The sequence below is a fragment of the Vombatus ursinus genome, unplaced genomic scaffold (assembly GCF_900497805.2).
Source record: "Vombatus ursinus unplaced genomic scaffold, bare-nosed wombat genome assembly UNPS02011700.1, whole genome shotgun sequence".
NCBI lineage: Eukaryota > Metazoa > Chordata > Mammalia > Diprotodontia > Vombatidae > Vombatus > Vombatus ursinus.
In genome coordinates, this window is record NW_020951478.1 from 2,590,994 (window position 1) to 2,602,722 (window position 11,729).

The 11,729-nt window shown below is 32.7% G+C and overlaps 1 protein-coding gene across 1 annotated transcript in view; it reads left to right on the forward strand.

Annotated features, from left to right (window-relative positions):
- The window catches only part of UFM1 (ubiquitin fold modifier 1), a 17,930-nt gene extending 7,257 nt beyond the window's left edge, over positions 1 to 10,673 (forward strand). The window contains exons 3-6 of the mRNA XM_027856940.1: positions 3,750 to 3,807; positions 7,094 to 7,133; positions 8,183 to 8,215; positions 9,592 to 10,673. Coding sequence (XP_027712741.1) covers positions 3,750 to 3,807; positions 7,094 to 7,133; positions 8,183 to 8,215; positions 9,592 to 9,659 — 199 coding nt within the window. The 3' untranslated portion in view covers positions 9,660 to 10,673. The remainder of the gene's footprint in view (positions 1 to 3,749; positions 3,808 to 7,093; positions 7,134 to 8,182; positions 8,216 to 9,591) is intronic.
- The last annotated feature ends 1,056 nt before the right edge of the window (positions 10,674 to 11,729 follow it).

The window sequence follows — 11,729 nt, forward strand, 5'->3', positions numbered from 1 at the left end:
TCAATCTAAAATTAGAAGACAGAATAGTACTTATATATGAAAATTGTACCACAGTAAAGTCAATGAAACAACAATTAACATTATTTGAATTGCAAGTAATATCAGCCTACTTTATGCACTTACTTTGCTGTTGAAAGTTAAAATAAGAAGGAACGTCTCTATTCCCACACAGATTTGCAGAGGATATGTTTTCTGAGCTCAGACTACGGTTCAAGGAGAGTTTTTGAGATCTCAGTGCAAGTGCAAAAGAGATTTCCATATTTCAGAATCCATTTAACTGTGCAATTGAGGAACTTGCACCTCACCTTCAATTGGAAGTAATTAATCTGCAGTGTAATAGCATGCTACAAGACATGTATCAGGAAGAAGAATCTAATGGAATTTTTTAAATGCCTTCTAAGCAATGAATATGTTTAATTAAAATCACGTAATTATGGATTGATGTTATTACTTGACAGTACCTCTGGAAAGTACTATGTGGAAAGATGTTTTCAAAGATAACATATGTAAAATCTTACTATAGTTCAGTATTAACAGTTGGACATTTGCAAGGGAACGTTAACTTTGGGTACCAATGAAGCACAGTTTTCCCTCCAAAAAGAAATCCATCTTTTCTTTCATTAGTAGGCCTGCATTATTTTTTTTTAAATTATACTGTATTATTATTGTTATTGTTCATCCAGAAAAGATTATGGAAATTTGTTTTCTCTCTGGTTAAATACCAACATATTATCCTTGATTTTGTCTCTTGTCCTATAAAGCCTAAAATATTTACTATCTGACCCTTTACAAAAAAGTCTGCTGCCCCTTGACCTAGATTATTGTATGAGCTTCCTAGTTGGTTTCCCTCCTAATGGTGTCTGCCCCATCTAGTCCGCCCTTCACCTAGCTGCCAAAATAATCTTCCTAAGCCACAGGTTTTAGAAATTGGCCATGTAACTTACCTCATTAAAAACCATCAGTGACTGTTGGTGGTATGGTCAATTGGTTCATCCATTCAAGAAAGTACTTTGGAATTATGCTAAGAAAGTGACTAAAATACCCTTTGACCCAGAGATTACACAGGTAGGCATATACCCTAAGGAATTCAGTGACACAAAGAAATGTCCATTTACACCAACATATTTACAACTCCACTTTTTATAAGAACTGGAAACAAAGTAGATAGATGTCCATCCATTGGGACATGGTTAAATAAGTTGTGGTATATTAATGTAATAGAATGGTGTGTACTATAAGAAATGATGAATACGGAGAAGCATGGGAAGACATATATACTAATACAAAATGAAGTAAGTAGAACCAGGAAAACAGTATACTCAGTGATTACAACATTGTAAATGGAAAGATCAAAAACAACACCGAAACTGGGGATGCAGTTTTAATACCCAAGCCTGGACATGAAGAAGAGATGGGAGAAGACACCTGTCCAGCTTCTTACTAGAAGTAGGGCACTATGTGTATGGAATACTACATATAATGTTAAACTTTTTCAGTGTATTGGTTGGTTTTGCCATCAGAACAGTTTTAGGATATTCAGCAAGTCAAGCAGTTAGGTGCTTATTTAGCATTTTGGCTCACATTGGAATCTAGGACTCCATTTCTGATCACTGAACTGGCCTTGAAAAAGGAAACTTCTAGCACTTTGTATTCCAAGTTGCTTGGGAGCTAAATGTTCAATGCTTTTTTTTTTTTTTTTTTGCATTTTTACAGATAATTTCTCCTTCCTAAGTCCTCCCTTCCCCCTTCCCATTTGAAACAAAACAACTTCTCTCTTGTAGCAAATAAGCACGTTCAAGCAAAACAAATCCGTATAGATCATGTCCACAAATGTGTATCTCAGTCTGTTCCTTAAGCTCTGCACTTCTCTTGTCAGGCAGTAGATGTTAAAATAAGTAATGAAGTAAAATATATGCTGTTTTAATTATTGAACATTTTACACACAGAAAAAATAAATTGTATTATCTAGGTCTGCAAATGTCATTTCCCTACAGTAGGAAGAGCTATTTTTCCAAGTTATTTGGATCTTTCCATTAATATGTAAAGCAGTTTTTAATGACCAAGTATATTAGAATGCACATTTTTAAAAATTGTGTTATAAGAAATGGTGAAAAAGATTCAGAGAATCCTGGGAAGACTTCTGTGAACTGATGCAAAGTGAAGTTAGCAAAAATTCATACAAAAATTACATTATAAAAGAAAAACAACTTTGAAAGGCTTAAGAACTTTTATCAATTCAGTGACCAGCCATTACTCTGGAGGAGTGAAGATGAAGCATGTTATGCATGACAGAGAGGTGTGGGAATGGAGGCCACTTGAAGATAGACATTTTGGGGTGTAGTTTTGCTTAAACTGTGTTTTGTTTTTGTTTTTTGCAAGAGGGATTCCTTTCTCCCTCCCCCAATTTGGGGGGAGATTTGGGAAGAAGAAGGGGATTATCAACAAGAATGGAAGGAAGGAAGAGAAAGAAGGTCATTGTAGCATTTTTAAAATGAACAGAATAGAAAAACGTTTCCCCTCTTTATTCTTTGTAAGAGGTGGGGGGTAAATAAGCAGAACATTTTGGGAAATATATGTAATGTAAAAATTGAAACTTATCAACAAAATTTCATTTTAAAAAACCTTCAATGGATCCCAGCCATCTCTAGGAAAAAATGCAAACTGAAGATTGGCATCTAAGACCTCCAAAACCAGACTCTAACCATCCTCTTTGTCTTAAGCTTGACTGTTATTGTGCCCCTTATAAATATTCTTCCTTGCAACCAAAGTGGCCTAGTATCTGTTCACTGACATCAATATGCCATCTTCTATCTCTGCTTACCTGCATAGGCCTTTCCCCAATCCTGCAGGGTATTACTTCCTACTTTCAGCTTCTCACAATCCTTATCAACTCAAGGGCTGCTTCTCCAGAAGCCTTTCCTGATCCCCTCCAGATATTAGTGTATTCTGTCTCCTAATATTAGAAAACTTTGATCTTCCCTTTGCTCTTTTTCTCTCCCTACTCCTTTTAAGGGCAGGATTTAATAGTAATACTAATCTAATACGGATAGAATCCTAGTTAAAAGATACTTGATGCTTAATTTAGTAAGTCAAGGCATTCTCTTCTGCAAAACACCTTAGAATTCAGGGTGCCAGAAATTTCCCTTTACCAGTTCAGAGTTTAGAAATAGAGTCCTGGGTTCTAAGCTGTGCCCAAAATGCTAAAGTACCTGATTGCTTGATTAATTGAATGCCCTATAAAAAGTACATTCAACAATTCGAAACCTAATATTAGAGCCAAATAAATTGCCCAGTACTGTGGGTTTATTTTTCAGATATGCTTTATTGGGGCAGCTAGGTGGCGCTGTGAATAGAGCCCTGGACCTGAGTTCAAATCCGGCCTCAGACCAAACATTTGACACTTACTAGCTGTGTGACCCTGGGCAAGTCACTTAACCCCAATTGCCTTAAAAAAAAAACAAACAAATATGCTTTATCGTTGACTAGCCTTCCTCTTACTGTTTTTTTAAGTAGGTTTGTCTGTTACAATAATAGAGAAGTGAGGATCTTCAGTGGTCAGTGGTCCTTGTCCTGACTTATTTTTTAATAAGGCAGGTTGAATTTGACTTATTTAAAGTCAAAGAATATCGAAATCAAGTTGGAGTATTGGCGGTCATTCCGCAGAACTCCTTGACAATTCCATCTGAATACACTGTAACAGCTGCAATGAACTGTGCATTTCTCCCTAATTTGTTGCTCTTTCCTTGCAGGCTCAGTGTTCCCGAAAATACTCCTTTCACGGCAGTCTTAAAGTTTGCTGCAGAAGAAGTAAGTGTAAAAATCATTATTAGTTAGCACAGGTTATTGCCTTCATCTTATAAATTAGATAATAAAGTAATTACTAGTGGAAAGAGCACTAGGTTAGAAATAAGGATCCATGGGTTCTAGTCCCTGCTCTGCCTAACTAGTAGTTTAACAATGGACAAATCATTTAACCTCTTTTAAGTCTGTTTTTTCATGTGTCAAATGTCAGTCTTTAAGATTCTTTTCAGTTCCAAAATTCTGTGGTAATCAGAGACCATGATTGCTAATGAAAACTTACCTTGGAATTGGAAAAGAGGTCACCTTAATTACTTCATTTTATAAAATTCATATATGTCTTTTGACATGATATCCTGGCCAAAGAACTAATACTTGTTAACATCTAGCAGAGAAGTATGAATAATATGAATTATTTTAGTAAGATAGTCTGCTTAAATTAGAGTTATTTATAAATATGGTCTTCAGTTTTAAAATATGGTTCAGCCATTACTTCATTTTCTTACCTGATGAAGGAATAAAGTCTTAGTTATTAGTCCTGACAATAGAAGTTTAAGAACTATAATTCATTTTAAATTGTTAATTTTATACTGAAGATATTAGCTAGTTTTAAAATGTTTTCAAATAGTAAACAAGATAATTACAAATTCAGTTTGGAATAAATGAACATTTATTTTTTTCCAAACTTTGAATTAAAAATACTGCAATTTAATTCAATGAGGACAGAGAGCATTTTAAGTTTATCTTTGTTTCCTCAGCATCTAGCATAGTTCTGTGTGCATAATTGGTGCTTAGTAAATGTTTGTTTGGTTAAATTGCACTATATGATGTGCCTTTTGCTTTTTCTTCAGTTTGAGGTGATTAGTAGTTATGTAATACTGCCATGTTTAGCTTATAGAACAATTACATTTTGGGCATATCAGGTCCATTGTCTCTCTTGAAGATATCACATAGGGGATAGATTGATGTTCTTGGAGTCAAGAAGACCTGAGTTTTATCCTGCTTCAAACACTTAATAGAGATGTGACCCTTGAAAAGCCACTTGAACTCAGCCTCAGTTTCCTCATCTGTAAAATAGGAATAATAATAGCACCTTCCTCACAGAGTTATTGTAAAAATTAAATGAGATAATATAGGTAAAACATTTTGAAAACCTTAAAGTGCTATATAAGTGTTAGCTTATAGATAGCGCATGTTTATATAGCTCATGTGCCTGTAGTAAAAGATATTGTTAAATATGTGATATTCTTTCACTAATTGAAGAACAATGATAAAACTAATTTACTCAGCAAATTAAACACTGAGTATAGAGCTGTGTTAGACACTGGAAAATTCACTAACATATCAGACCAAATGGTGAAGACTGCTCATAAAAGTAAATGACATCAGAGTAAATGAGATGACCATGGAGAATGGAATATGTCAAGTGCCTGGAGCTTATGATATGGGCAAAAAGTAAGTTTAGTGTGAGTGAGATTGTGGAGGGGGCAGGGGGAAAGCTGGAAGGGTGGAAGGTTGTCGTCAAAGTAGAACTTCAAATTTCCAGATCTTGGAGGTAATGCACTTAATTCCAACAAATAAGGGGTTTGATGTATAACGGTGTCAATGCATGTATAACTTCAGTGGGATGGAGGAGGTAAATAAAGTTAGTAAATGACACCGACAAAGGTGGAAATATGGAGGTATACATAGATTGTATGACTTCAGAAGATGAAAGGTCACTGAGAAATGTTGATAAGAGAAATGACCTCAAAGTAACTATGGAGAGGAGAGAATATGCACAACCTTCTACCTGGTAGTGTGAGTCACAGATATTGGGATAACCGGTTTCCAGTGGAGAGAATTGTAAGGAATGTGGCATCTTTAGCACAATGGAATAAATGCTTTATTGAATAAATGGGTCTATTGGGTGGGCTACAGCAGAGGCAAATTAAGTAGGAATGGTCCTTGGGAGGAGTAGGGCTGATTAAAATAGAGATGATGATTCAGGAAGAAGTGATTTGGACACGCAACAGGCACCTAATATTATAGAGAATATTAATAGGGGTTGGAACAAAAGGCAGATTGCTCCTACGTGCTCTATAGGCTCTACTTATTGTTGAGAGTGTGTCTTCAGGGAATGACAGAAGAATTGGGACAGGGGGACCGGTAGCTAATAATTTGGGGGTCTTTGTGATATCATGAAGTCTCAACCCCAGGTGTGTTGTGACTAGTATACCCAATTTTATGAAATTCAGATTCTTGTAATCAAGTACTGAGATTCAGAAAAGTGATTGGAGAGCCAGAGAAGAGATTGTGGTGTCATTAAGTCAAACTTGAAGAAAAAAGGAAAGAAAAGGCCTGGGGAGTAGAGGAAGGAAGGAGTAGAGGAGGAAATCATAAAAATGTTCTGTATTCAGGATGAAGTTATTACTTCAAAAGTAGTTATAGTATTGTTTTTTTTTTCTTATTTTTGATTTGACTTTTGATTTGCTACCTTACCTCATTCCCAGAAAGAAAGAAAAAATGGCAGTGTTTGCTTTTCTGTTAATAACTATGGGACACATTGCCAAGAACTAGTATCAGCTTCCCACACAGGTATGACTTAGAAAATTATATGGCCTTTGCTTAAAATGAATATGATTTAAGAAAAGTGAGACTCAGTAGGGTTACAAAGCTTCTTTTATAATCCAGGTTTTGTAAACCTGAATTGGTTATTGAAGTTTGTTGGAGTATTTGGACAAATTTCTATGTGACTTCACTTATAACTTTGAAAAGGTGCTTTGCAAAAAATTTAAAAGTACTTTAATTATATATTGGATCTAGAAGTACTTTTGACTTTTCCTTTTATATAGCATTTATTGTTTGAAATTTGAGATTTTAAAATAAATTACGTTGTAAGTAAGAAAAATGTGCAATAGAAAAAAATTTATATAGTACAATAATCTCTAACAAATAAGCAGTAAGTACAATTTTACTTTTACTTTTATTCAAAACTTTAATTTCCAAAGCAGTGCATTATAGTCTACATAGTTGTAGTTATTTTTACTTGTATATATGTAAGTTACTGTTAGAAATCAGCAGATAATAAAACTAAGACTTTCAGATATCAGCTATCTAATGAGATTTATATTTAGACAACATAAAAAGTCCTTAATATATGCAGATTAAAGCATTTTCTCTATTAGCTAAGTTCTGCAATTCTGGTTTGCATCATCGGGATTTTTTATTTATGCACTACAGACTATTGTTATTATTGCAGATTTTAAGATGATTTCAGTTTGTAAAAATGATTTTTGCCATTTCTCTCCTTTAGTTTAAAGTTCCTGCAGCAACAAGTGCTATAATTACAAATGGTAAGAGTTCTTTTTAGAATCACATTATAACAGCTACAGTGAATGAGTAAGAAGAAAGAGACAAAATTTATTTAAATTGTCTTAAAACATACATTTTCCTAATCTATGTAACCATCATTGTCTTATATATTGATGTAAAGGATAAGTACAGGAATCACAGAAGTCTAAAAAAAGGTTTAATCAGTTCTCAAGTTCTTCCATAATTTTGGCACAGCCAAGCTAATTTTTAAATGTTTTGTGACCCTATTTGAACATACTAGATTGCTATGGGAAACCTCATTTGGGGTGGTTTATATTTCCGTTTGACATGTTTCTTTCATAATTGAAACTGTATCATGTTAGATCAGAAGGTTGCTCTTCTTCTGCTACTTTGTCCTTTATGCCCCTGTGAGAGAGAAAGCTACCAAAAAATTGATTGATAGAGAAGGCTGAGGGGAGTTTTACCAGTTTTCAAGAATACCGTGGAAAATTTTATGTGTAGTAGTGAGTAGTTTAATTTCCACTAAATACATGGTAAGAGAGAAAAAGCTTAATCTGCATTTGGGATTATGTTAGACTTTAGAAAGAACTCATGGTAACAGCTGAAATACTCTTTGTATCAAATATTGTTGTGGAATCTTTTTTGGAAATATTCAGAAAAGGCTAGAACACTCTCCTTGTAATTCAAGGAATTGATATACATGACTTTGAAGTCTCTTCTACCCTTAAGATTCTGTGTCTAAGAGGAATATTGAAATGATAATTCAATTATCAGAAGAGCTTTTAGTTTCTTGGAATGAAATTGCTATGTATAATTTATTACTGTATGTTGCAGGATATAAGTTTAAAATTTTTTTGTGCAACTGAATTGTTTCTATAATTGACAGAAGACCCAACCCATCAATAGCTATATTAGATGATTACCTGAAAGATAGATATTTATGTTTTTGTATTTTTTTAACCTTTGTTTATATACCTAGTGAAGCTATTTTAGGTTAAAACTACTGTAGATACTTAGAAATTTGGTCTAACTGGATATATTTCATTTAATTTTAAAAACTGTTTTACAGATGGAATAGGAATAAATCCTTCACAGACTGCTGGTAAGTGTCCAAAAATTCTTCTTGAAAATGTTTAGTAGTTTTACTTTTTATTGATTCAGATATGCTTTTTGACAACTATTTTGTAACCATTAATTCTTTTTATAGCAACTAAAAACTAAAAACTTACTTATCTAAGTAAGTCGATATTAACTTAATTCATTGTGTCCATTATTACACATATGGAATTTAGCCTTTTAATAAAATTCATTTGTACATTTTAAAAGACAAAAAAGAAACATACCTAAAGCATGAAATCCTGTACCAAATAAAATTCCTGTCAGTTTGTTTAGCACCTAAGGAGTTCCAACAAAATGTCAGCTTGCATAGCAGGGATATGATAGAATTGTGTGTATTTATATATCCCCCAGTAGATAGATTTAAATCTGTAAAAATTATCATATATACTTTAGTTTAAAAAGAAATATAATAAATTTAATAGGCAACTTTGTTAGTTATAAACTTTTTTTAAAAATCTAGTTATTGTGTTTGTTGAAATTTAGCATGCCTGGTACTTCATAATGTCTTTGGCAACAGTCATTTAAAAATAATTAACATTACATAATGAAATGTTTAACTAGTTGAAGTTCGATACTGTCCTGAATTTAAATGACTCTTACTATGTAAACAAAACAGCTTCATGATTTATACAGAACAACTAAAAATGTTTAATGACTGTTCATTTAATCATTGCTTTCAGTTTTAAGCAAATGATGTCATTAAAATAAATCATTTTTACAAAATTGTAAGGTCTAAAAATCTAATTGTCCTTATTGTATAGATATTTTAAAAGTTATTGCTAGAAATCAATTCAAATTTTAAACTGACAATCATTTATTTATATTAATGTCTATAGCAGCTGTAACATATGCTGCCTGATATGATGACATTAAAAATTCAATGATGCACAAAATATAAAATGAATAAAAATATCTCCATAGACAATCATTCCATAATTGGGGAAGATTCTAAACTATTTCCGTATTTATTACAGTTTAGGTTTATTTATTTTGCTACTCTTCAGTTTGGTTTTTGTTGCCATACATAAAGGAGTCATGATTTAATTCACATTGTTAATTTTTTGAGTTCATTCTGTAGTTTTTTCATCCCTGGTATTTCTGCTTTAAATTGCTAAGTATTTGTTGGACTGTGACAGTGTGGGAAGAACTAAAAAAAAATCTCTGGATAAAATCAGTTTTTAATGTATTAAAATAAGAATGAGACATTTATTTCATATGATTATTTTGACTTATGACGTACTGCTTCATTAATGATTATAAAATCTTTAATTTTGATTTTAGCTTGTTGTCTTTTGCTCTTGTGTTAACATAAAACTTCATCTTATTTGCATACCTAACTTTGTTTTTCCTTTTGTTTAGGGAATGTTTTCCTAAAGCATGGCTCGGAACTACGAATAATTCCTAGAGATCGTGTTGGGAGTTGTTAGTTTCTGCTGAATGGAAATTTACCATTATCGTTCCGAATAAATATTGATATTTATTTTGTAATGTTGCATTTGGACTATCTACAATTTTATGTACCTATTCCTATAAGGACACTGACCTTTTACATTAAAGAAGGAATACATCCCGTGAATAAAACAGCTGCCTTAAGAAAGAAGCCAACCTCTCCTCTGCTACCTCACTACATTTATGAAAGAAGTTTCCATTTAGTTTTAAAATAGAAAGATGATATTACTGAGAACTAATTGTTTTCCCAGTAAAATAAGAAAATTAAGATTTCTTGAGTTTAAAATCATGTGTCAACCATAGATTAAATTATTTGTCTGAGTTACAAATAAGAATTGCCAGAGAACATAGAAAGAGGTGAATAAGTATGTATATTTTAAATAGGGTTTAAGGTGAGAATAACAGATGAAGTGATTAACATGTAAACAGTTGTATTGATTGTCATTTGGGTTTTCTAAGTCTTGACTCCAGTTTTTCATTTGGATTTCCAATTAACTCAGAAGTACCATCAACTGAACAATTTGAACTTATTCTAATTATGGAAAATGGCACTTCACACCAGCTAGTCTACCTATATTCCTACAGAATTGAATGTAGTTAGTAGTGGGAATTTAAAGTAAATTTTATGTATCTGTTGCTGAGTTACAATAAGTATATTCTAAGAACTGTCATATAATCATGATCTTTTGAGGTGGATAACTCTGCATTGAAGTCTGAAAGAGAATGAATACCATCGAGAAGACCTGAAATCACACAAAGCCCAAAGAAGTGCCATGATCTACCCTTTAGTGTACTGAACCCAAAGTTCAAGGAGTCAGGCAGAGAAAAAGGAGACAGTTTAAGCACCATGATCACAGAAAACAGAAAAGTCAAGTTAAAACTGAGGTGGTAGGAACGAAAGAAAAGAGCAAGTCATACGGGAGATAAAAAGTAACTTCAGAGTGACCCACAAAATCCAGAAGGAATGAGAATGAGTGCCAGAAGTGTCGAAATGAAAAAAAACAAAGCAGCAACAGAGTAGAGAAGAAAAAAGTAAATACTAGATTATGTAAACAAGCAGCAGAAGAGAGCCAGATATATACTCTTTTAACTACTGTAGAGGATAAAACATTTTGTATGCCTTTCCAGAAACCTATAAGGAAAAGAAGAGATAAACTCTTAAAGAAGAAGGAAACAGTTTATCATAGGAAAGTGTTAACACACGGGCATAATGCTTAGTATGTTGGCTCATGTACACAGTATGAAATAAAGGCTCAGAAAAAAAGTAGCTTAAATTCTTTGTTATTTTGTAGTAAAACACAGCTGGTGTACACAGCTGTGTTTGGCAAATGCATAAATTAGCACCCCTAAACCAAGTTTTTTTTATTTGTTTTCAGTGATATCATCCCATGATGCTCCAGTTTCTGAACTAATGCTCATTGAAAAGGCAAAAGATTCTTATAAAAAATTCAACTTATCTAGCCATGTGTATTTTCTGAAGGATGTTTTTGGTATTGTAAAGTTATATATGACATTAGAAAGCTAGATTTGATTGATCTTAATTATGACTAAGGCACAGCAAGATTCTTAGCCATCACAATGTTGTTAGCTTAGTAAAGGCAGTAAAATTATGACAAAAAAGTGAATTGTTAATATTTTTTAAAAGTTTTTACTTAAAAGAATTAAACGTTAGCCATTAGTTACACAGACCCATACCCTAAGCATTCCAATTAATCAAGGTTATACTTTAATACTGTTTAGAAGTCAAAATATGCTTGCATTTATGTGCTGCAGAGAAAAAAAATGGTGCAATGAAATAATTTCCATTATGTTTTAATTTGTTAATATTTGTGTTCTCATTAAAGGTAAATTACATCAAAACTTGTGTTTATTTTTTCATTAAACACGTTTATATTTGTTCTCTTTAATAAGATATGATTTAGAATTTCTTTAAGTAGAATTCTTGTGATGACTTAAGTTCCTGATTTTAAAATTAAGCAAATGTAATGCTTTCTGAAAATGTTCTATCTGCCTTGTGTTCTAACAAAGAGTACCCTTTTACCTGGCAT